The 26,624-nt window shown below is 45.3% G+C and overlaps 1 protein-coding gene across 1 annotated transcript; it reads right to left on the reverse strand.

The window, feature by feature from the left end:
• Positions 1-837: 837 nt before the first annotated feature.
• Lrrc52 (leucine rich repeat containing 52) lies at positions 838-22,744 on the reverse strand. Its single transcript, XM_021170797.2, has 2 exons — positions 21,844-22,744; positions 838-1,281 (listed from the first exon to the last, which is right to left on the reverse strand). Exons 1-2 carry the CDS (start codon positions 22,463-22,465, stop codon positions 959-961), a joined length of 945 nt encoding a protein of 314 aa, XP_021026456.1. The 5' UTR covers positions 22,466-22,744; the 3' UTR covers positions 838-958.
• Between the last annotated feature and the right edge of the window lie 3,880 nt (positions 22,745-26,624).

Raw genomic sequence — 26,624 nt, forward strand, 5'->3', positions numbered from 1 at the left:
GTAACAAGCAAAGGAAAACCTGGCATGTGTCCTCAGGCCTGCATTGATTCGCCCTTCTCTTCTCTTCCCCTTCCCATTGTGTGTGCAGCCCTGACAGTGGGACCACAGTTGTGTATACTTTGCTGCTCTGCTGAGCACTTCAGTCAGGACGACGGCTCACAGCCCACAGAGCATCATTTTGGTGTCAGGCAGTTAACAATTGCTTCTCTTCTTACCACACCTGTGCAAACTGGAGTTTGCTACTGTCTGACTGAGTACCTCAGAAACACAAGGGTCACATCGAATAGGTGGGCAAAATGTGCACAGGACTGGTTACAACACCAGGCAGTTAAGGACTCTCTTAAGGACGTGGCTGTGTATCTCACATTTCTGTTGGGCCAAGGCATTGTGACATAGTAGTTATATCTAACTATATTAGACGATGAACTTTGGTTATGTTGCTAAGTATACGCTAGGGAGATGGCTTCATGGAAGAGAGAGAATGTGGCCTCCTGCAGACAGCAGTTAAATATGCCTAGGTCTCGGTTCTCACTGGTAGGTTATACCATTATCACCTGCTCATTGAGATAACTGTAAGATGGCATGTGAAGATAACATGGCCACACAGGACTTTTCACTTTGCTGAAAATTGTTTACTCTTTGAGAATTCTCTTAACCCTTGGATTTTTCATCTCTCTCCTCCAGCATTTGCTTCCGGGACATAGTAGTTAAATACATGTTCACTTGCTACTTCGATGAATCCATTAAGTTTTTTGGACTTTTTATTCCATTCTACTGAGCTCAAAACAGCACACATGGGCTGGTGGAGCAGGAAGGGACCAACCTCTGAAATAACCACCAAATATTTTATTTTACTAGAGGGCTTCAGTCTCCAAGACAGTGATGGTAAAATGGGAGGGCAAGAGAGAAAGCGGGGAGCCAGACCAGAGAAGGCACAGTCGGTGGTGCTCTCTGGCAGCTAGATCAGTTCAGGGAACCGACGAATGGGGCCCAAGTGTGTGTTGCTTCGAAAAATCTGGTTGGCGAATCTACTCCCAGTTTCATCTTCGGTATCATCCCCGCTCGATGTTCGGAGGGCATTCTGGTACAGCACAGCACATACACCCGTGAGCCAGGCAGCCACCGTGCCGGCAGCGAAGATGCAGAAGCCGATGAGCAGTAAGAAGATGTAGTCCTGCTGGTCCAGGTGTGTGATGCACATGTACTGGAGTGGATTCCCCACCTTTGTGATGGGCCACCCTTTCAGCTCAGCAGGCTCCGTACACGTGGCGTTCTGGGCATCTGTGAAGAGAAACACAGCAGGCAGGGTGCTGAAACATCAGGATTCCTAGTGTCCTCGGCCAAAGGGAAGGGCTATCTGGAGCTCACTGCTCAAAGTGTGGCCGATGGGCGGCCTAGACCTTGTTAGAAATACAGAATCTTAGGTCCACGCTAGGCTGTCGGGCTCATCTGCTTTGTAACAAGAGACCCAGGGCATCTGGCAGCATACTACAGTTTGAAAAGTGCCGTGTCTGAAACTCCATCTTACACCCAGGCTTAGCTGCATTCAGACCCTCTCTAAGGGAAGGAGATGCCCCAACAGTGGGCAGAAGGTTGGGGATGGAAGCATGGCATGTTAGGACCTCTGCACCAGGCTTTACCAGCTTTGTGCGCCTGTCCTTTTCAGCCTACCCTTGCCCGTCCCCGGTCCGTCTCTGTACTAGTGCCTGAGCCGACTCAGGCACCACTTTGTGGGCTGAATGCTAATTGTCCTCCTAAATACCTGGGTTCCTAGCTGGTGGTGGTGCAATTGAGAGTGGCTAGGTCACAAGGGGACAACCTTCTGAAAGGACTCTGAGTCACCAGTGACTTAGCAGCCAGGGGCGTTTAGGAGGTGGGGCCTAGGTGGAGGAGGGCTTCAGGTGGCCTGGCTGAGAAGCTTCTGCCTCTCCCTGGATCCTTGTTCTGCTCCCAGGCTACAATGGGGGAGCAGCTTTGTTCTCTGACAGCTAGATCAGTTCACGCTCTGCTCTCCACCCTGGTGTTCTGTTTGTCTACAAACCCACAGCAAAAGGATGAAGCAATTGCAGGCAGAAGCCTGGGAAGTCAAGAGTCAGAGCAAACCTTTGTTCCTTTAAAGTTGTTGCTCTCCTGTATTTTGCCATATTGATGAAAAACCAATTAACAGAGACAGCTAATATCGCCCAAGAGAATCAGAACCATTCACCTTCAGGAAGGGACAAGATTCCCAGAAAAGTCTTGGTATGGATGTCTGCAAAGCTCAGCATTAAGACTCTGTCAGTAGGTGAAGCAGTTCTGCTTCTTAGCAATTGGCACTCACCAGTTGGTCCTACGAATGAACGACTTGATTGGTCAGTCGCCTGGTCAGTCGCCGTTAGCAGCTGATTCAGCTCCCTGGCTGCTTCTCTGAGTGCTGCCCCAGATCTAGTACATTCTTCAGTATACAGAAGAAGGAAGAGGGGGCTCTTGAGTTACCTGGTCCACATCATCAGTTGCCAGTCATGCAGACATTGGCAGGACATCTCATTTCCTCTCTAAGTTCTACTTTCCCGTCTATAGGCACAAGCCGTGATATGTATTCTCAGGGTAGTTAACAAGGTGAGAAGGCAGGCAGGCTACTGTGCCAGGTACGCGCAGCACATAGAGCACTGCCCACAGCTGTGGTTTCCTAGTTTGGCTCTGTGTACTGCACCATGTTGATGTGGATGTAGAGGCACCCAGGTGAACACACACAGCATATGAAGAATAAGGGGCAGCTCAGAGCCAAGGCCAGGCTTTTCAGTGATCAATTCATCCATTGTAGCTAGAACTATTGTTTTCTATGCTTTTAGAGTACGCATTTTTTTCTCATGTAATGATTATAACCATCTTAATCTTTATAATGTTTTCATCTTTATCTTATAAACAAGGAAATGGAGACTTAGGAAGTTTCATGATTTGAAGGCTCTAGATACCTCAAAGGATCTTGCCAGGAGACTGAACACGGAAGACCAGGACTGAGCTGTTCCCAGGAGGGAAGACATGGGAGCTACAACCAAAGGATGTAACAGAGAAGCTCCTTTTAGCTCCAGGGTAGGAACTGTGCAGTGGTGTGGTGACATCAATGTCCTTGGTGACAAGGGCATTAGGGACAGAGGTTTGGCTTCCTAACAGAAGCTATCTGTGGGAGAATTATAGAGAGGAGTAGCAGGTAGATTTGGGTGCCTGGAAAGAACAGTGGAAGGGGTAATGGTTCCTGCCCCTTACTTCTGTGTCAGTGTTCCAGGGGGAAGGTACACCTCCGATGTCATCGGTACCTACTGCTGATAGGCTGTGGCTGGAGGCTGTAAATCTAGAAGCCAGTTGCAAAGATTGTGCCAATGCATTGTTTGCAGTGATCACTGAGAACAAGAGAGGGAGCCATTTCCCTCTAGATTGAATGTGGCCAGGTATCCCTGTGGGCCACCCTGCTCTAATGGACAGGGTTCCAGTAGAGGAGACGGGCTGTGGACAGGAAGAGGCAGAAACCCAGTCATGCCTTGGCCTAACTGAGAGCTTCCTCCGCTCTGCCTGAGAGTTCCAAGAATGGAGCCAGGAAGAAGCTGCCGAAGCTTCTCCAGGATTCGATCCAGACAGGTTTCCCAGGTCACCTGCTCAAACTGCCAGTGACATATCCAAAGAAAGACAGGTTTGAAGAAGGAAAACGTGGGATTCTGAGGGTCGGAGCTGTGTCTAGGGGTTTATCTCATTCTATTTTTAAAAAGATTTGGCTTTCAAATTGGGGCTTGGGCGGCAGAGATGAGACTAAACATTAAACACACACTTCCCCGTTTGAGAGCATTAACTTTGAAAGGAGCAATTAGGCAGCGATTTTAATGCATTGTTAGGCTGCTGTGCGGGTGAGGGATGTGGGTGGCTGTCAGGAGGGAGGTCTGGGCTTCTCTACAGCTTCCTTCTCTTCCCTTCCCCCATCACATCACTGTCAAGGCTGAGCTCCCGTCCCAGTCTTCCAGCTCCACACTTCTACGTGCACCAGCTAGACTCATACACAAAGGCCAGACCGGGCTGCAAGGTTTAACTTTTCCTAGATACATATTATCAAAAAAACGCTCGGGTGATTGCTACCGTGGACCTTAGAATAACACCCACAGCGCCTGTCCTGGCTCTCAGTGCCTGTCCTGGCTCTCAGTGCCTGTCCTGGCTCTCAGTGCCTACAGCCTTCAGGTTTGCTACCCTGCTGTGCTCCTGGTGGCTCACTTCTGCACTAGTTCACTCGCCTCTTGCTCCGGTCCTCACGTGTAGCTGACCGTGTCACACAACTCATGGTCTAGGTATCCACAGCCTCTTTCTTCAGTCTTTGCCGGATTCAGTTCTTCCCATTCTGTAAGAACTAACCTTAAAGTGTCTCTCTACTGCTCTGACATCTTCCCCAGCTGTCGGTCCTCCTAGGTCAGAGGACGTGCCGTTGGCCATTGTTCCCCTTCATTCCCATCACCCACAGCCCTCTAGTGCACCTGCCACAGTCCACCCTGTGTGTGATGCGTATTTACATGGCTACCAGAGGGAGTTTTAGATCTTGAATGTGTAAAGTATATCTGGTCGTTACTGTTAATAATAAAAGCTATTATTCACTGCTATGTGTAAGCATTTGGAGATTTTTTTTTAAATAATTTTTTAAAGACAACCGGATTCTAGTTCAGTTCTACTGTGGTTAGAAACATGTTCTGTCATTTTGAAAGTCCTTAGAACATTTTTGATAATTTGTATTATGGCCTCGAATCAGACAAATTTTAGTAAATTTTCATTGTTCTGAAAAATATTTATCTTTGTTTAGTATATTACTCTGTTGAAAGTCCCTTAGATTGCGGTATTATAGAGATCTATGCCCTTGCTGACTTTTAAATGTAGTTTTATCTTTGTGTGTGTGTGTATGTGTGTGTGTGTGTGAGAGAGAGAGAGAGAGTATGTGTGTTAGTGTGTGTCTCTGTGTGTGTGTGTGTGTGTGAGAGAGAGAGAGAGAGAGAGAGAGAGAGAGAGTATGTGTGTCTGTGTGTGTGTGTGTGTGTGTATGTGTGTGAGAGAGAGAGAGAGAGTATGTGTGTTAGTGTGTGTCTCTCTCTGTGTGTGTGTGTGTGTGAGAGAGAGAGAGAGAGAGAGAGAGAGAGAGAGTGTATGTGTGTTAGTGTGTGTCTCTGTGTGTGTGTGTGTGTGTGTGTGTGAGAGAGAGAGAGAGAGTATGTGTGTTAGTGTGTGTCTCTGTGTGTGTGTGTGTATTAGTCTGTGTCTCTCTGTGTGTTAGTGTGTGTCTCTGTGTGTGTGTGTGTGTGTTAGTCTGTGTCTCTCTCTGTGTGTGTGTGTGTCTCTGTGTGTGTGTGTGTGTTAGTCTGTGTCTCTCTGTGTGTGTTAGTGTGTGTCTCTGTGTGTGTGTGTGTGTTAGTCTGTGTCTCTGTGTGTGTGTGTTAGTGTGTGTCTCTGTGTGTGTGTGTGTGTGTGTTAGTCTGTGTCTCTCTCTGTGTGTGTGTGTGTCTCTGTGTGTGTGTGTGTGTTAGTCTGTGTCTCTGTGTGTGTGTGTGTGTGTTAGTCTGTGTCTCTGTGTGTGTGTGTGTGTGTCTCTGTGTGTGTGTGTGTGTGTCTCTGTGTGTGTGTTGTATATGAAAGCCAAAGGTTGACGTCCTCTCTTAATTTCCTCCTTGTAAATTTGAGGCAGGGTCTTTCGCTGACCCTCAGCTCACTGTTTTGGCTAGCCTGTGCTGCCCAAGCCCCAGGGATCCACCTGTCCTGTGTATGGCCTATGTCTGGCTTTTAACATGGCTGCTGGGATGTGGCGGTCTCAGGTCCTAATGCCTAAATAGTAGTCACTTTACCTACCAAGTCATCTTCCCAGTCTCTCTAATATGAATAGAGATGGGCTCTCGGTTCTTGTTAGTCTATTGGTTGTTTATTAGTTCCTGTGGGAAGGAATTTTATCTTTTCTAGACGGAGGTTGACTCAAAACTGTCATATCAAAATTGCCATTCCATATAGTTCTGTCATATTTTAATGTGCATTAAAAAGATGCATAGAAAGTTACCACCATTGCCTTTCAGTTACTGACTAATAGGTCTCACTGCTGGTCACACTTGCTGTGAAGACTGGCTTCTCCTAGCGTGGCTGGACTGAGTTCCTGTTGGCCTGTGTTTGCATCGCTTGTCTTTTTCCATTCCTTCAGTGTTACCTTTTTTCTATACATAATGTATATTTTTGTGAGCATCTTAGAGTTGCAATTTCCCCCCACCCAAGCTGGTAAAACTTTCTGTTGTCAGTCCGTTGACATTTTGTATCTAGTAACTTGTTACCTGGCTTTATATTTACTTCATGTATTTTATGTCCTGTTTCCTCACCTTTTTGCCTTCCTGTTTATTATTTAAATCTGTTTTCTTAGCTTGTTAGTGATATATTATTTCTTTAGTCTGATTTGGCATTTTCAGAGATTATAGACCTGTATACTGATAGTGGAATATTTGATGTGTACTAGGTATAACATGAAATATTAATAAAATTTGGCTCTAAAACCTATTCTGAATCATCTTGAATGGTAGTTTTAAATATTGCCAGGCTAGGGAATGAATAAACTGTATATCTATTCTTCTCTCTTACATAGGGCAACCACGTGCTTTGCCCTGACGAACTCCAAGGGGTGTCATTCACATTATATAGACAGTGTGTCTAGACCCCCTGATATCCCTCATTTCAATACTACTCCAGTGGGCCCAGAACATCTGCCCCAGTTAAAACTCCTAGGCACAATTACAGTTGTTATTAATGTTTAACTACCTGCAAATGGCTCCTAAGGAAACATAAACTATCACCTTGTTTATTTCTGCACATAGCACCTTACTCATGGGCAGTTAACATGTCTTCCAGAACCAGGTGTATGCAGGAGCCAGGGAGCCTGTGCAGTGTGTGCTTCAGAACCACATATTAGTTGTAATAAGCTTTGAGGACTCCCTTTGAACTCAGGATTCCTTCTAAGAGAACCCTGTCCTTGGTCTATGGATAAGATCATGGTCCTGGGCAGGGCTCATCCTCTAGATGCCCAGGCATTTGGTGCAGAAGGAAGCAAGCTCCACACAGGCTTCTGTGAGCACCCAGTCCCTCTGTGTGCTCAGGGAATAAACTGTCTGGGTTTTGGTGGCTGGGGAGCCTCAAAGAGGGGGCAAGGTACAAGGAGAGGTGGAATTTGAGGACATTCCTGCAGTGACCTCTTCAGTGATTCTCCTTCCTCTTTCTTTCCTCCTAGTATCTTTCTGCAGTATTTAAGATTCAGTTTAGGGCCTAGTGAATACTGGGTAACACGTATCACCAAGCAAGATCCCTAACCTCCTTAAAATTGCTGTTTGCAACACACTTTTATTAGGTTTCCCAGGCTGTGAGCTCACTCTGTCTGTAGTCCAGGAAGCTTTGGACTTGCGATCCTCCCACCACAGCTTCCCAAGTAACTGGGATTATAGGCGAGTCACACTAGGTTTAGCTCAAACTCTAATTTTGGTTGGCTGACATGTTTTGTCAAGTACTTCTTAGCCCGCTAGGCACCATGCCTTTGGCCTGTAGTTTAGAACAGGTTCTCTAGGTAGAATTTGAAGAAAACAAATCACTGTGCTATCCTTCTGTGCAATGGATGAAACTCCAGGGGTGACTCCCTAGGAAGGAATCTACACGGGGCAGCGTAGCAGCAGTCCAACACCAAAGCTGACTGGAGAGCAAGACCTTCCCCATGCTCTCAGGAACCTTTCGCCTCCTGACACAGGCTCTACCTTTGCCTATGGGGGCTACATTTCTTCATCACCTAGCTATCTAGGTGTGATGTCCTGCTTGTTTTTACAATTTTTTTTGGCATAAAATCACTCTGTGCTGGCTAGGTTTTTTTTTTTTTTTTATCAACTTGACACAAGATAGTATCACTTTGGAAGATGGAACATCAGTTGAGAAAACAACCTCACTAGAGTGATCTATGGGAAAACCTGTGGTACACCCTCATGGATAGCAAGCAATTTATAAAATTTCAGGAGTGAAGGGTATCACAACTCACCTGTGGACCCGGAAGAAACAAGGGAGTCTCCTTGCTCACATCCTACCTGGAATCAAGGCATAGGTGAACACTGTGGGTCGCCCTTCACTATTATATGTCCTGATTCTTAGTGGTCTCATCCTGTGCGGTGTTACTCTAGTCTGAGCCACCATCCTTCCCCTTTAGCCCCCATTTCTGACAATCTCCCCTACGTACAGCTGTGGGAGCCAACTGTCAATCACCAAGCATGTTCCTTCTCTGCTAAAAACCCCTTGCAGTCCCCCTTGGCACGGTGGAATAAAAGCCAGCCCTTGTGTGGCTTATTTGCTGTGTGGCTTCCGACCAGGCTGTTCTGTTTCCTTTCATTCTTTCCCTTTCCCCTTGCTGCGGCCATTCTCACCTTCTAGCTTGTCAAGCACAGTGCGTCCTGGTGTCTTGTTGCTCACTCCCCTGTCTAGAAAGCCCCTCCCTCACCTCACTTCATGTTTCCGTGGCTTGTCCTTCACTTTTGTCCTTTACTTTTGTCATTCACTTTTTTTTTAAAGATTTATTTATTATATGTAAGTACGCTGTAGCTGTCTTCAGACACTCCAGAAAAGGGCATCAGATCTCATTAAGAGTGGTTGTGAGCCACCATGTGGTTGCTGGGATTTGAACTCAGGACCTTCTGAAGGGCAGTCGGTGCTCTTACCCGCTGAGCTATCTCACCAGCCCCTGTCCTTCACTTTTTTATTCAGTTCTCTGCATAGAAAGACCACCTGATCTGAAGTGTCTACTGGGCACACCTTTTCCCTTGGGAGTAGCTGCTGCTTACAGCCTTCCTCTCACGTAACAATGGAGGCTCCACACAGTATGTCTCTTCCATAGTGGTCTGTCCAGTGCCTGCTAAGGCACTCAAGAATCCAGGCTGGGCTTCTTACACTTCAGTAACTGTCATTTGGAGGTAATAATGCCTTATCTCATCTTGGCCAAAGACTGGGACTAGAGACTCTTAGCTTGTACAAGAAGATAAATTGAGACAGGCAACGGTTTACCTGACATGACTTTCATTTTGGTTGGTTTGTTGGTTTGGGACAGATTTGAATCATTTTGTAACCTAGAATAGCCTGGAATGCACTGTGTAGCCCAGACTTGCCTTAGACTTTCTGCAGTCCTCCTGCCTCAGACTTCTGAGGGCTCGGATGACAAGTACAAATCACCACACCCAGCTAATTTCAGCCGTAGATGTGTTTTAATGAGATGTATAGCAGTTATTCCTTTAAGTTGAGAGAAAGACCAGACTTTTCAGGACGGGATGAAAAGAGAGATCCTGGCCTTAGGGCTGGACAGTGCATTCAGTCTGAAAGAGTTTACGTCCCTTCCTCAAGAGCCCTGGCACTTCACTCTCCTTGTGCAATGCATACTTAGCCTGCTTCTGTCTGTGAACATCGCCTGCTCTGTATGCTACCAGCACTCAGGGTCGCCCCCAGGAAACCTGGGTCTGCACCCAATTGAAGCGACAGTGGTGACGAGCATTGTTCAGCACTGAGGACTGTGGTGCCAAACTCCTCACATTGATTCATCTTATTTAACGTCTACAACACCACAAGAGAATGGGTTCTGCATCATTTTTCAGTCAAGAAGAGTGGGCTGCATGAAGATTTTTCTAAAAATCCCAGTCAGGTAGTTTTTATGTATTAAAAATCAGACACTTCAGGGTTGAGTAGGTAGCTTGGTGGTAGGACATTTGCCTCCTGTGCATGAAGCCCTGAGTTCGATCCCTGACACCGTGTGACAACGGCAGCTGCCACAGACCATCTTCGAGAAGGTTTGTTCTCATTGGATGGCTCAGCAGTGTCATAGGAAACATTGTGTGAAACTAGGGGACCTGGATGGGGGCAGCTATTTGAGATGTAATAAATAAAATAGTTAATAAAACAAAAAGAGAGAGAAAATCTTTGGCTTCATAGAAAGCGAGGGGTAGGTTCTCAGGGCGGGTCAGTGCTTCGGCTGCACCTGCACACTTAAGCTTTCCTTGCTTTCCTTCCCAGCCCCAGGAGACAGAGAAGGGACCATTTGCTCCCTCTTCATGGGGCTCCCCTCTTTAGTTATTCTCTCCTGTCTCTTGACTATTTTCTGAATGAGCAGATTAACTAATGATTGGATCTATTTTCCTTAGAAAGACACTCTTGTTTCAGCCCAGATTATCACCCCATATCCTTCATCCCACCGCCAACTGGAAGGGAGACATCCTAGAAGGTAGACATGCTATGTACTCTTCTCCCTGCACCTTCCATAGTCCACCCCTGACTTGGGTACAGTCTCATCTCAGGAACCTGGTAGTTAAATATGATGGACAGTTTGGGGTCTTCTGGGGTGCTGCTGTTTGGAGACTGTCTTCTTCGAATGAATGTCCTTTCTGTCCTGTCTCCTTGCCTCATGTTCATGCTCAGTATGCTTCTTGAGTTATGTCCCCTCTCGATACCATGACATTCCCAAGAGCTTCTGTGCTTGGCTCTTAGAGTACTTCATTCTAAACCTTCCCTTTGCTGGTCTCACCAGAGACAGTGATTCTCCACATGTGTACTTGATGACCTGCTCTCTCTATTCTGAGCTTACTAACGCTCATTGTCTCGAAGGATCTATTGCTCAGCGACTAAGGATTTAGCCTTCTTGGTATCCCTTCTTCAAGAGCACTGGGAACACCAGGAATGGGAAAAAATCAGGACTTGCCTCAAGGTGGGAGATACCTAAGATGACCAGAACAGAGGGTGCACAGGGAGGGTTCTGGGAAGACAAAGTCAGAGTCAGCAGGCTCCAGTCAGCTCTGACTCACTCCCACCAAGCCTCTTCCCTGAAACACACACACAAGGCATTGTGTCTCCCATCTATAGCAGCTAATCACCATGCTGTAAACTGTAAGTAGAAATGGCTTCTAAACAGCCTCTACCTATGACAGACTGTGCCATAGGCAAAGACCTGGGTGTGAGGTAACCTAGGAAGACCACAGCCATATCCCAGGAGCTACAAGAAGGTTGATCAGGCAAAAGTGAGGGGGACTTTGGCAGCTGCACTTACATGGTATTGGGGATCAAACTCAGAGTCTCATATCTACTCAGCAAAATCCTTCCTACCACCAAGTAGTAAACTCCACCCTGAAATACCCGCTGTTTGTTTTGTTCTTGAGACAGGGTCATATTGTGTAGCCCTGACTGACCTGGAACTTGCAATGTAGATCAGCCTAGCCTTGAACTCACAGAAATGCTCTTGTGTCTTACCTGTCTCCTGAGTGCTGGGATGGTAAGTGCCTGGGTAGTATTGCCTGGCTTTGGAGTGTTACTTCTTTCAGTTTAAAAAAAAAATCTACCTGACTGGGCTGAGGAAAAAAAAAATCTCATTCAACCCAGGCTGTTATGGTAAAACTACTGACTGGTTATATAAACAAACATGAGAACATCATTTAATTAACAACCACTAGACTCCATCAAAGTCTAAGACTAGCAACACCTTACAAGGTCAGAAATTAGTAGCTTTAGCAGGCAATAAATGGATCACACACAGTCAAGATTAGCAGCTAAGAGATGAAGTCAGAGATGTACAGAGGGAAGCTTCAGTTACCTCTAACTGGGTGGAAAGTACACGTCCATCTCCCTGGTTAGACTATAAGAACACACAGTGTGTCACCCCTAACTTGGCCTCTGATAGACTCAGATAATTAATTGGTCTCAACAGACATCACCCTGGTCTTTGTCCGGTTTCTGTCATTATAATCCTCACCCCCTGACTTGCAGCTCAGTGGCCGCCCACTCAGGAGCGCCCACTGGCTGTAGGTGCTTCCTGACTTCTTTCTTCCTGTAATCAATCTTAGCTCTGGGAGTTCCCTTTGCTCCTGACTAATTCCTCATGTCTTCTTAATACAGTTTGCTTTTGCTTTGCTTATTTCCTTGTGAGTTCACATTTAACCAAGGGACTGTGAGACAATTAACTGAGAGCCATTGTCTCAGGTTGGCTTGTAGTGACCATCGAGTGGCTGGCACCTTCAATTCCTGGGCCACACCTCTCTGGATCAAAACTTCCCATTGTCCTGAAAATAACTGCATCACCACCATGATGTGCTATCTCATCATAGGACTAAAACAATGGGGCCCACTGACTCTGGACTGAATCTTCCCAACTGTGAGCCAGCAGCCACATTCTCCTGATAAGTCAGAAATATTAGGTATTTTGTTCTAGTCATGGGAAGATGACCCGGCAAGTGTTTAGCTCAATGACTTTCTCACAGTTGTCCAAGCTAAACATTAGAAGTTACTCTTCACTTCCCCCTTTCTTTTTATTTCTCCAGTTTTATGCACTCATTTAATGGGACTTTCTCTTTGTCAGACTTTGTGCTACTTCCTAAAGATGCAGAATACTATCATAGAGTTCCCAGGATATTAAGAAAGAAGTTAAATTAATATAAATTTATCACCTACAGTTTTGCCTAACAGGAAGTATAAGGAGCCATGAGCAGACCAGTTCAGTCCTAGGTCCTGTTTCTCTTTTCCAAATTCTCCTGTCCTACATCTCCACACCTCTATCCCCACCACTGCTCTCAGCCTCTGTTCTCTGCCCCCTGGTTGTCTTCAGCAGCTGAATTCCTAACTCTGTCTCCAGGCTTGCCTGCTCTCCAGGGCTTATGATACGCAGTGTCTTAGTTAGGATTTCCATTGCTGCGAAGAGACACCATGACCAAGTCAACTCTTTTTTTTTTTATAGATTTTTTTAAAAATTTATTTATTATTATTATAATATCTAAGTACACTGTAGCTGTCTTCAGATGCACCAGGAAAGGGCATCAGATCTCATTACAGATGGTTGTGAGCCACCATGTGGTTGCTGAGATTTGAACTCAGGACCTTCGGAAGAACAGTCAGTGCTCTTAACCACTGAGCCATCTCTCCAGCCCCCCAAGTCAACTCTTATGAAGGACAACATTTAATTGGGGCTGGCTTACTTCTGAGGCTCAGTCTATTATCATGACAAGAATCATGGCAACATCCAGGCAGGTTCTGGAGGAGGTGAGAGTTCTACATCTTGTTCCAAAGGCAAACAGGAGAAGACTAGGCATCCAGGCAGCTAGGAAGAGGTTCTCAAAGCCCACCCTCACAGTGACACACTTCCTCCAACCAGGCCACACCGTCTAAGAGTGTGACTCTTTTAGCCAAGCATATTCAAGCCACCACACACAGCATGGTCCTCAGATAGTTATCCATCCCTAAAGGACCCTTGTCTCGCTTTCTAGTTGCATCCATCACCCTGGATTCTGCCAGCATGCTCCTTATCTGTCCAGATGGGGCAACTCAGGTTGGCTGTTCTGGCCAGCCTTTTACTGCCATGTTCCAAAAGCCTGAGTTTGCTAGGTAGTTTGAGAAGTCACGTGGAGAGCTATGGTGTTTTCCTGCTTGACCTTGAGACAACTTAGCCTCAGGGATACCATTTGGGTCGAGTAAGGGTTGAGCACTGGAGCCTATCAGAATCACCTGGCTGGCCACCCTTTTTTGGGGGGGGCGGGATTAGTCATTTACCTTTATGCCCCTTCACTGATCTCAGAAAGATGATCTTCTAGCGTCAAGGCCAGGGAATGTTTTTATAAGATCTGACAGCCAGACTGGAAGAGCAGTTGACAATGTTTGAACCATCTCATTTTCTCTCGGCTCCTCTCCCCACCTCTGCCTGCCTCCAGTCTTTATTTCAATTTCTCTGATGGAGGAGCTTGCAGCTGGGTTAACATTTGTAGTGAAATGGTGCAAGACCTGAATTCATTCTGGAAATCTAAGTTTTGGCACAGCTGAAGATGACTTTGTACTCGGTGTGTTGAAATGGGGCCACTATTCTATTATAGCTGCCTGGATACAGGATGAAATAGCCACGGAATGAAACTAAGATGTTCTCTGTTCAAAATGCCCTCACAATGACTTGGACCTGAAGCATCACATGCCCCAAACCATCTGTTCCTGCAGATGTCCCTCGGTTGCCTAGTGTACCCACCTCTGTGTCACCCTTACCCAGATTCCTCCTTGACTTTTGGTTCTCACCACTGGGCTCAATTAGAACTGCCTAAGGACTACAATTTAAGAGTTGACACAAGGGGGCCTAAACATGTCCCATTCCTATCTCTAGTAGCCAGTCACTTTCTGAATCCTTGATTTCTGATGGTTTCCTGTCAAACTGCAAATGCCCCATGAGGGAGACATTTCAAAACATTATTATCCATTAGCATCTCAGGGCGAATTAACTTGTTTTTCAGCGAGAACATCCCCAGAAGCTCTGGAACACAGGATGCTGCCTGCCTTAGGTTGTCTGAGAAGTGCCTGTCCATGACTCAGAATCCCAGGAGTGGGGCTTTAGTGCTCATTAGAGTTTAAGGCCTCTGCTTGGGGTGTCAGGCCTGGGAGGAAAGCCTGGGGTGCTGACTACCCTGTGGCAGAAGAGTTGATGGAGCTTAACATGGGGAATAGAAGGGCACCAGAATCAGGGGCTTCCTACTTCTTCCTTTCCCTTCCTCCCATGGTTGTAGCCATCTGTACCAGGAATACCTCCATCTCCCTTTTACCCACCATGCACTTGTTTACTCAAGATCCTTTCTGTTGAGCATCGATCTCCTCTTCTATCATGAGTGTCTTATCTTTCTATTTGGATCTGAAGTCTTTGAGAAAAAAGGGTCTTTGAGAATTTCAAGTTCTGTTCTCCTACTTTCAAAACAAGAAAAATGGGGCTGGAGAGTTGGCTCAGAGGTGAAGAGCACTGTTCTTCCTGAGGTCCTGAGTTCAATTCCTAGCAACCTCATGGTGGCTCACAACCATCTGTAATGAGATCTGGTGCTCACTTCTGGCCTCCAGGCACATATGCAGACAGAACAATGTATACATAATAAATATATCTTAAAAAAAAAAACCCAACAAGAAGAGCAAGTTTCAAAGTGAGGAAGTAGCTCTCTAAGTCACTTAAGGGTGTTACTACACCAGGGCAGGGCTTTCTGACTTTTCAGTCTATGTTATGTCTCTTCTATTCCTGGCTGACCATATTTAACAGGAATTAGAACTTCTCTGTGTTACAACCATCTTCATATATTTTGCACAGAGAAGAGTATAGTAAGTGTTTTAGAGTCAAATAAGTGGATGTGCCCAAGAGCAAGAAAATAGTATAAAAATGGAGAAGAATCCTAGACTTGGATGGCGGTATATATCCATGCTGGGCCAGGTCCAGTAGTCACCTGTGAGGATGTTTGCTATAATTTCAGTATGTAATGTCCCCTCCCTCAGACTCATTTTGAAGGCTTGATCACTAATATAATGTTCAGATGCGGGTCCTTTGGGAACTGATTGAATCGTGGGTGCTCTGACCTAACCAATGGGTTAATCCACTGATGAACTCATAGTTTGAGACCATTCTTGGGAGGTGGTTGAAACTAAAAAGTGGGGTGTCATCATAGGAAGTAGGTCACTTCCTCCTTTATCTTTCCGCTCTAAGCCTAGAAACCATGGAGACAGCCAACTGTGGACTTAAATCTTTGAAACATGAGCCCAAATAACCATGTTTTTCTTTATGTCATTGTCTCAGGTATCTTATCAAAGCAAAAGCAAAACAAAACAAAACGAAACTCCAAACCAAAACCAAATACCAACCAACCAACTAAACGACCAAACAACCCAATAACCCACTCTAACACAAACTAACATAAAAACAGATTCAGCTTAAGGCTCTCTGTTAAATGGCTTGCCCAGCATCACAAGAGCCACGATCCTGTGGGGCTATTTAAATGGACTAAAATAAATAACAGTTAGAAATGCAGTTTAGTGGTACTCCAAATTTCAAGAGCTCAATAGTCACATACAGCCAATGGCTTCTATATTGGACATCACATCTAAGGTGTTCACAGTGCTGCAGAAACTGCTGCTGGCTGCCTTGGGCCAGACTTTGGAGGTTAACGGGGAGCCAGTATAGCTACCAGGAGCTTGGGGCTCAGTGACTTTTTGGAGAACATCCTAGAAATATTAACACTGTCCCACTAAGGAAAAATAAATATCCTGGGAAGAACTCAGTAGCCACTCTCACCTTCCGATGTCACTAATGAGTGGAAAATTACAGCGTCCGGCCAGGAATTAGTTCACCTACTTGCTGACCTGGGCTAAAAAGGAACAATGCTTGCATCTGTTTTAACCCTGTGCTCACCAGAGCTCAGCAGGGCACCCGGCATCTGGCATATCACAACACACTTCCATTTCTGCTATCCTCTGAGTTTGGAAAGCGAACTGTATCAGACTGAATACTTTCATGCATCTGCTTAGAGTGCCGTTGTATGATTTTGTTTAATAATTTTGATAATAGTGCCAAGCATCTTGTTCATTTGGGAGAGTTTCAATATTCCTGTTTTGTATAACATTAAGATGAATTGAGGTGAACAAAAACATTTCAGTTTCCTGTTAGCCTCCCTTTCAGTGGGGGAGGGTCCCTTGAGCTCAGGATGGGGTAGGAGAAGAACATACCCACATGCCCTTTCTTGAGTCCCTTCCCTTTTCTTTCAGGACCTTGTCTTCCTTCAAGGTTTTCCACTGTTGCAGAATTCACTTTAGCTAATTAGAGAGTACAATAATTTACCCCTTCCTCTGGTATGAGAACCGATAATGGCTTAGGGCTACTTATTCTCCTCAGGAAGTTAGCAGTCTTACAGGGTCCTTTTCAAGGTCACAGCATTGGGGGCATGAATATTGTACTGGCTAGTTTTGTGTCAACTTGACACAGCTGGAGTTATCACAGAGCAAGGAGCTTCAGTTGAGGAAATGCCTCCATGAGATCCAACTGTAAGGCATTTCCTCAATTAGTGATCAAGGGGGAAAGGCCCTTGTAGGTGGGACAATCTCTGGGCTGGTAGTCTTGGGTTCTATAAGAGAGCAGGCTGAGCAAGCCAGGAGAAGCAAGCCAGTAAAGGACATCCCTCCATGGCCTCTGCATCAGCTCCTGTTCCCTGACCTGCTTGAGTTCCAGTCCTGACTTCCTTGGTGATGAACAGCAGTATGAAAGTGTAAGCGGAATAAACCCTTTCCTCCCCAACTTGCTTCTTGGTCATGATGTTTGTGCAGGAATAGAAACCCTGACTAAGACAAATATCCTATGTCTAATTTCAGCGCAGTAGTAGGCAGTAGCTGGGGAGAAATGGAGAAGAGCTTTGCTCAGCACTTGGAAATCACAAGTCTGTGCCACCACCCCTCTGTTGGGCTAACTTTACCTTCTTGCCTAGAAAACTGTGTACATCCACACCTGCCTCTGGAAGTGGCATTTTCTTTGGATTGAACTTTAAGATCCAGTCTCAGTGATGCAGGCACAGCTACTACCTTGGTGTTGCTGATCCAGCTCTGAGTCTCATAACTCACTGGTAAGTAACCAGGTCTTGATTTTGGCCTTTGAGTTTGGCTTTTCAGGGTCTGGAACTTTGTGCTCTCAATTTACCTGATATCCAACTCCTTCTAGGAATCCCCTTATCTCTTTCCTCATGGATTAAAGTACAAAGTCTTAATGATCACCTTTCCAAATACTATGCATGCCCTGTCTATATCTCTGTAGTCTTCCTGTTTCCTAGACAGTATTCTGTGTGCGAGACCTCCTACAACCCACCTCTTCTTCAAGGAACCGCTTGGCTGACATCGTCTCTACAGTTCTTACATCTACCAACCATTTGTTTACAGAATGCTTATGAGGTGTCAAGCTTAATGCTAATAGCACTTCATAAATGTTCTTGGTGCATCATTATGACAGCCCTATGTAGGTTGGATCTATTATTATCTATGTCTTAAAGATGAAGAAATCAAAGTTCAGAGAGGTTAAATGACTTATCTGATATCCTATAGATAGTAAGTGGCAGGCTAGAATCATAACATGTCTATTTCTCTTGAGAACCTGAGCTTTCAGCTCTGGGCTCTGCTGTCTGCATGGTGGCTGTCCCATCACTTAGAGCCAAGGGTGATGTCTAGGCAGATACTGGCTCCAGTTTTATTTAGCTCTGCTGTGCCCCAGAGACCTTAGGCACATAATGATGGTGCTGATCTCCTAGTGTCATGTGAATCTCTGTACACAGTATCAGAGCCTGGGTTAGTTATACCCATTGGCAATTGTTTGGCAATGGAGGGATGAAGAGATGAGCTAAATGGAAATCTGTTGCTTCACTGATTTTTTTTAAAAAATATTTTTATTTTTTGTGTATGGGTGGGCGGTTTGCCTGCATGGATTATAAGTACAGCACATTCACCACCATACTGCCTGCCCTTAATACTGCAACACAGGGACCACACTAGTGCTGAAGGGTAGGACCTTCTTACCTCAAAGGAACCTATGTGCAAACTGGATTCCCCTTTACAACAAGGCTACTTTTCTAATGTCATTGATCTTTTCCTATATCCTGAACTGTGGCTATCTGGGGAGAGAAGTGTGAGTTCCATTCTAGAACATGTCAAGTTCACCATTTTGACAGCAAATGTGATATAAATAGGAGAGTTTGTAATTGAGAGTTCAGCAAGAATGTTCATGTATAAGCCAAGGTATGACTACCCTGTAGAATAATTATAGGAGAGTCGATTGAAATAGTGCTTATTTTGCATTAAATTTAGCTAAAGGTAAGAGGCATATAATACATTTTTGTGTGTTCAGTTTGGTGTATGTTTTCGTGGATACCTGTTATGTCGATGTAATTTATAGGCAGGTATGTATATATGTATATGACTATACCCACCTTTGTGCTTGTTTGTTCATGTGATTTTTATGTGTTTGCATGCATGCATGCTCATGTGTATGTGTGTGTGTATGTGAAAGGGAGGAAGAGGAAGAGGAAGAGGAAGAGGAAGAGGAAGAGGAGAAAGGTAAGGAGAAGGGAGAGAATGAATATGAGATTGAATGAGATCCGAAGAGGCCCAGCACTAGAGTAGATTTCTCCTTTTGGAGTTTGGATAGACTATGAGAAATCTGGGTAGGTAATAGAGTATTGCAATTATATTTTGACAGTGCCTGTTAATCAAAGTAAACAATCTTTTATGAGTTCTAAGGAGTAGACAGATAAGAAATAAAACAACTTTAGTTACATTTAACTAATCTGATACAAGATTATAGTTTTATGATTTTCAGATTTAAAAGATAATACAGTCTCATAAAGACCTTGCTATAGTGTGGGGCTAAAATGTTTCCCAAAGGTCTGTGGAAAACGTTAATGATCTGGTCCTAACTCCATGTAGCTATTAGTCGGTTGAGGAACCTTTAAGAGGAGGGACTAGGAACTTGTGCAGCTGGCTACATGTCCTTGAAGGGGATGTTGGGACCACAGTCCCTTCAGCAGCATCTTCTGCTATATAGGTTCTCATTGCTTTGCTTTAGGACTAGAAGCAGATCATGGAATCTTCAAAACTCCGAGCCCAAATGACTGGGTTTTCTCAGTTTCTTTTTTCCAACTGGCCCTAAACCGCATAGCTCAGACCTCAATTTGAAACTGATTTTTAAAATGTGTATTAGTGGTGTGATTTTGGTCCAGCCAGCCTATGGAGACCTGCGAGGATAAATCACAGAGATTTATCTGGCTGTGACCTATCCTTGTTCTCTGAGATACCAGCAGTGACTAACTAGGAACAGTGGGATCGCACTTCTGGAAGTGGCCTCTGAGGCTCCTCTAAGCCTCTGGACAACAGGGACGAGCAGCAGGGCCCAATCAGTAGTTGTGGGTCCCACTGGCCAGTGGAGGAAAGCTGTGACTCCTTTGTCTATGAGGGGTTTCTGAGCTTGACAAGACAGTTATGCCTTCTGCTGTCTTTGAAAACATGCAGTGAAAAAGACCTGCCTTACAATCTTGTTCAATTATGGGTAGAATTGAAAGAGTCAAGGAGTCCAAAGGAGTCAGCCTGAAAATTCTGAGAAGACACAACTGTAAAAGCAGAAATTTGATTAAGGAAAATTGCATGAAAGCTTGGTGAACTGCATGGTAGGCTTAGAAGCCAGGGTAGAAGGTAAATTGCCATAGTTAGTCAGGTAGGGGAGAAGGTTGCCCTGGCAACCTGGTGGCCACTGCACAAGAATGATGTGTGTGGATCATACAAGACCAGCACAAGTTGGGTCCATCTGCATTCTGTGGTGGAGATGGGGGAGGGGCTCATAAGGTCTTCCCCTTCCTGAGGAGCTTCTGGCAGTCAGTGGCTGCTGAGGAAGGGGAAGCCATTTTCTTCAGTGATGGAGCCAATGCTAAGTTGCCCATGTTTCTATAAATAACACCTTGCCTATGCTCAATTAAACTCATTGATCTCTCTCTGTCTCTCTGTCTCTGTCTCTGTCTCTCTCTCTCTCTCTCTCTCTCTCTCTCTCACACACACACACACACACTACATGAAAGAAGAGAAATGAGTAGGAAAGGAGTGGGATAAGAGACATAATGGGGAGTGAATGTAACATATTATAGGCAAGCAACAAATGCTAATTAAAATACATCTGAGCACTAAAAATGTGTATGTGTGTATGTCTGTGGGGATGGGCAGAAAAAGGTGATGTCTTTTCACCAGATACGATGTGAGCTGGCAGGAATAATCACATTTAGGAACTACATTTAATGCAGGGCAGAGCTCTGTAGAACCATCTTAGAGAGAAGATGGGAAGGAAGCTACTTAAGGCTACCGCTCCTGTCTTCAGTCTTAGTGCTACTGAGATCTCTGACAAAGTTATGGTTCCTTTTTTGTTATTCTAACAACTTAGGATGAGATTTTTGGCAGATGCCCAGGGCACAAAAGTTAAGGAGGCATTTACTCTGAGGGCTTATTCTCAGTGCCTCCTTAAATCTGGTCTGGAAATCCTGGCTTGCTTCACTCCAGTGGACTTCCTGCCTGGAAGGCCTTTTAGGACATGATCACCCCAGAGCTCTAGAGGAATGATGACTCTCTCTCCACCAGTTCTGCAGGGCCGTTCTTGGCTAGGAATCGCCATGTCACAGGGACAGTACCAGTGGCCCCAGGCTTTCTGTAAGGAGTCTCATTTCTCTGAAGCTCTGACTTACCTGGGGTTGAAGGATACAACAGAGTCCCTGGGATGGGGATGTGAGACACTGGGGTACTAAAGGAACCATTGCAGAGAGGGTTGCCTCAGTGGCAGCACCTAGGTTGGAACTCTCCCAGGTAAGTCTATAACACCGGACTCTCCCAGCTTGGCACTTTCCTGTGAGGTCAGCATTTTGAAACAAGTCTATCAAAGGCTTTCCTTCTGTCCTCTGTCTTTTGCTGTCCCTGAGGCTTCTATGCACCCCACCCCTGCCACCCTCCCCCCCCACCCCCCGTGGTACTTTCCCTGAGCCCTGTTGGATTCTCCCTCACCTGTGAAGGACTGAATTTATTTTAGACCCTGGAAAAATTCAGTCATGGCATTAATCAGATTAACACAGTTTACCCACAGGGAGCCCAGTGCCCTTGAATTACTTTGTAACTTTACAATTACAGTACACATTTTGTATCATTTACATGCACATTTTGTTGGCTACCATTCTGCAAATTATGTAATATGTACCAGTTTTATGGGATGGAAAACAGGTACAGAGAAATGAGATTTTTCTAAAGGCACAGGAGTGGTAGGTGACATGTTTGAATTCTGAATTCTCATTCTAGAACTATTGCTATTAAGCATTATCGCCTCTCCAGTCAACCCAAGGAGGGGGCCGGGCCAAACAGTGACGGTACTTTTTAACCATCTCACACAGCTTTTCCTCCATCCCGATCATCTTTTGACTACCCCTCTCAGAAAACCAGTCCCTCCCATGGCATGGCACCCACTGCCAATCAACCCCTTACCTGGGTGGTCCATATGGGACACTAATAAGTGGATGGTGAAGTCCAGGAAGGAGCAGTTGCATATCCAGGGGTTCCCACTTAGGTACAGAGTCTGGAGCACCACCAGGTGGTGGAAGCCATTATGGTCGATGATGTGCAATCCAGTGTTTCTGAGGTCCAGGTACCTCAAAGACGTGGTGTTGGCAAAGACGTATTTGTCAAGATACAACAGGTGAGGGTTGTGTGAAATGTTCAGCCTCACCAGGTTGGTGAGCACTGAGAAGCTGAAAGGGGAGATGGAAGTTAGGTTGTTGGAGCTGAGGTCAAGGTAGATGAGTCTGAAGATCCCGATGAAGGTATAATCCATCACCTCTCGAATCCGGTTGTTCTGACAGTCCAAGTAAACGAGGTCACTGAGGAATCCCAGCTGCAAAGCTGGTAAACTAGTGATTTTGTTATTGTTCAGGTATAGTCTCCGGGTGTTCAGAGGAATATCAGCTGGGTATTCCGTTAGGTGCAAATCTATGCAGGCTACTTCTTGGTCTTGACACACACACTTGTTTGGACACTTGGACCCTGATACCAACCCCATTCCAAGAGAGAAGAGTAACAACTTAGAGCTAGGGCCTGAAGCAAGGGACATAGTAAGAAGCCACGGTTCCCCTCCTTCTACCTTCCTGAGGGCGGGTACAAGCTGTCCTCCTGATCTGAAGGCTGCCGAGGGGTGGGGCAGGGCAGGGGATGGGTGCTGGAAAAAACTGTAACACTCTAGCTTTGTGCAAAGCAATTTTCCATTACAGGAGAACTGAACAGAAGTTGAAACACGAGGCCCAGTGCCCTGCTGCCGGCTTGGTGGCTCTGCTACTTGCTCAGTCCGAGTGCTGTTGGAAGCTCGCCCACTTGGCAGCTCTGAAAGGTCTCACCCTTTCCCTGCCTTTGTAAGTGAAGGGGAGCCAGGGGAGAACCGCATGACAATGAGGTTGCCAGTTGACACTTTTGTGATGTCAGCAGCCTCGGGAGACTCTGAGGCAGAGGGAGAGAGGTTTCTCACCTCTCCTTCTGGGTGGTCAGGGGTGTTTTGTGTATGTAGATAAGCTTGCTCTCTGGAGGAGTCAGGCATGCAGGTGTGGGGGGACACACACGAGGGCCCTGTGTGCAGGTGTGTGCCAGGGGATTCTTGGAGTGTTCATATCAGCTCCACATGGAGGTGTCAGAGAGGATTTGGCCAGATATGAGCCCTTAGTTCATTCCTAGTGGGAACCTGGGATGTCTTCAGCCCTATCATCCTTTCTGGTGATCAGCTCTTAGAGCAGACCGTTTCCTGGTTTTTAAATTTTGAGGGATGTCAGTTGTTTTTAGAAGATAGGAAAGGGGTTTGCCTCTTTTGTAATAAATCCTCTGATAGGGTGAGACTCTTAAGATTTTATTTCTAGGTTTTATACATCCTTGTCTACATTTGGAGTGTGTGTGTATGTGTGTGTATGTGTGCACACATGCATGTAAACATTCTTATTTTAAAAAGACTTTTTTGGACAGTAAGTTACTCCCCTTAAAAAAAAGCCCAAACGCAGAATAAAAACCTGTGAGTGTGATAATATGAATCATTTCTTATGACTTATGTTTTTCTAGGAGTTTAAACACAGCGAGTACAGGTCTAGTGTTTCTACTGTGAGTTTCTGCTCATTAAGTGCTTGACAGATGAAAGGAGTCTCTAGAGGAATGGGGTGTGGGGTGTATAACTCTCTCTGTGGGGGAAGGCATGAGGTCAGAAATGAAGATAAAGCACCTCAGGAGTTAAAATGGGTTATTTATGGAAAGCAGTACCTTATTCTTTAGAAACCTTCACATATAGGTGGGAATATTAATAGCTCAATGAAACTTGTATTTAGCTTAGCATAGCGCCTGGCACTAGGCATTTAATAAATACTTATTGAATGAATGATGCGTGAATGTCTCTGATGGCTTGCTTCCTTTTCTTGCTTCTCTGCCAAGAGAGAGATTAATAAAGTCGAGTGGATTCATGGCTAGTTAGCTAATGCTTGGTTATGTTTCCTGACTCAGCATTTCTCGGGTGACTGGCTGGGAATTAACGTGATGACTTAGGGATGTTTACTAATTTGAAAGTGACCTTCTTCAGGCAGAAATTTCAAACACTTAATGTAATGACCTAAATGATAGTTGTCCCAAATGAAGCAAGATTTAATTGATAGGGAAGCCAACCTTTCTTTATAATTAAAAAAAAATCAGTTTAAAAAAAAACATAAACAAGTCCCTCCCTCGATCTTAGAACATTGCATCTGAGATAAATTTAGAGCATATAGTAGAGTCTTCACTATATAATAGATTAGTCTTCACAGTGGCCGTACTCTCTGGGAGTGCAGCAGCGTGTGATGCTCAGGTTGGGCATCCTAGGACACTCTGTGAGATGTTCCCAGGAGTGATGGTCCCTGACTGACCTCCAGAGCTTTCCCAATGCTCCTGCTGTGTCTCTCTACTCTGTCTATTTGATGAATGTTTTAATTACAGTGTGTGCATGTGTGCATGTGCACGTGTGTGTTTGTGGGGAATGTGTGCATGGACATAACTGTACATGGAAGTCAGAGGGTAAGTTTCAGGAGCTCTCTTCCACCGTGTGGGCCCCAGGGACTGAACTCAGGCCATCAGGCTTGATAACAAGTGGCTTTACCTCGTAAGCCACACCACCAGCTTTTCCACCTTTCTTTTACACCATTCTCCCTCTTAGAGTCTTCTTTTCCTCAGAGGACCATGACTCCAGGTTTCTGCATTTCACTTTCCAGCGTTCTTGACTCCAGGACAGTAGCATCAGACCTGGCCTTACCTGTTTGACCATACTATGACAAGCACGTTCCCCTTCAAAAGCCTTAGATAAATAAGCCACGCTAAAGATGACTGAGTAGCACTAACCAGCCACATCTAACTCCCTCGAATGGCCAACCTCAGGCATCCCCTTTGTTTGAGGCAGCTAAACAGTTTCTAATCCTGAAGCCTCAGGACTCATGGGTGCATAGCTGTCTTGCTTCAGGTGCTAAGGGAAGTTGACTCGGGTGTATTTTTATTTGCCTAGGAAGAAAGCAATGAGAAATCTCGATGCCAGTGTATTAAACGTGTGAATGGGGCCAACTGAGGGCTTACGTGGAGTTAGCAATCGGTGGTACACAGGCCAATACTTGTTTTTCTTTCCTAGCTGTTGAATATGGGTTCATAGTTAAAGAAGGTAACATTTTGATGACTTTGGTATAAGAGCCACTCAGGGTATCCCATTCACCCCAGATGTTGATCCAGTCCAGCTCTTCTTACACAGAGTCCTCACCGTGAGAGTGGCTGTGGGCCAAGGGCCAAGGGAAGCAATGAAAACAGATAAGGTTAGTGTGGAAAAGAGAAAGAAGTTCCAAAGCATGCTGAGAGAACTGGGGCCCACAGGCCAAATCCAAGTGTATGCAGCTGTCTATATACACCCTGGGTCTGTCGTTAGTAGAAACTGGTATCTTTTCACTCAAAGATGCCTGATCCTTAAGAGTCAAGGCTGGAGGAACTCACTCCAATTCCTTATGCTCCCCAGGAATGCCTTTGTTTTTAGGATTCCTCCATATTGTGCATTTCTGCAGCATTCATTATCCAGGAGTGCCCAAGAGGAAGCCTCAGAACTGCATACAAGGTTTAGCAGAGGAATTAGATCCCACTTCCAGCTCAGAACAGATGGATCTATGTACCATGGCTGGCATTATTCCATGTTCTTAGGACTAAAAGTAAGGCTGTGACCTATAGTTGATATCAAGGAGAGATCATGGCTTGGTTTTCCAGATGCCTTGTAGATTTCAGTGCAGGGGATGCCTGTGTAGAGTAACTTGGGGGTAAGATTTTATTGATCTGGGTGATGATAGTGGCACATCTTCAACCCCAGAACTAGGGAGGCAGAGGCAGGTACATCTCTAACTGAGGGCCTGGTCCACAGAACAAGTTTCAAGACATCCAGGGCTATAGAAAGAAACCCCATCTCAGAAAACAGACAGACAGACAGACAGTAGATTTTATTTAGTGCTTCAATGGGCAGCATTGCTTCCTTCTGTGGCCATAAGGTTCCCCTTAGGTGAAAGTGATGGACATTGCCTTTCTAGAGTTGTTAAAAGGACAGTAACTGCCAGTGTCAGGTATGTGATCTTCTAGCCACCCAATGAGCCCTGTAGTGAAGGGATGGACTCTAAGGAGTGCCAGTGTCCAGTGTTACATAACAGACAAGTTACAAGAGCCAGAGAGGTCCAGGAACAAGCCTTAACTACCAATCATGTCACCCACAAGTGCCTGGAACACTCACTATGTTTTCCATTAATTCTGTGGAGTAAATTGACCTAGCAGTTCAGGCCACCGGTTGCAATTGTGACAAATTTGTACACCGAGGCTCTTTGTCTTTCAGTAGGCTTGTGGTATTGTTTAGCCTTGGCATTCTTTTTTGTTGTCGTTCATTTGATTTTTTTTTTTTTTTTATGGTGTTAGAGTTTGAACCTAGAGCCTTGTGCTTGGCAAACACTCTCCCACTGAGTTACATTCCTAGCCCTCTGTTGTTGTTTTCTAAAATTTATTTTAGGAGACAAGGTCTCTGTAGTTCAGGCTGGCCTGATCTAGCCGAGGATAGGCTTGAACTTCTGATCCTCCATTTCCTAAGTGTTGGGTTTAATGTGGTGCTGGGGATCGAGCCTAGGGCTTCATGAATGAAGCAGTTGGTAGTGAGTTGCCTACAATGTCCTCAGCCCCACCCAGCTCCAGTTAAATTCTTTTTTAAAAAA

This window comes from Mus caroli, unplaced genomic scaffold, assembly GCF_978045245.1.
Source record: "Mus caroli unplaced genomic scaffold, Mus_caroli_1 scaffold_1, whole genome shotgun sequence".
NCBI lineage: Eukaryota > Metazoa > Chordata > Mammalia > Rodentia > Muridae > Mus > Mus caroli.

Excerpts from the sequence above, each read along its gene's own strand:
- Lrrc52 (XM_021170797.2), bottom strand. The coding sequence starts at position 22,465 with ATGTCCCTTGCTTCAGGCCCTAGCTCTAAGTTGTTACTCTTCTCTCTT. Across the intron at positions 1,282-21,843 it reads GTCCCATATGGACCACCCAG|ATGCCCAGAACGCCACGTGT; the intron begins GTAAGGGGTTGA and ends TTCTCTTCACAG.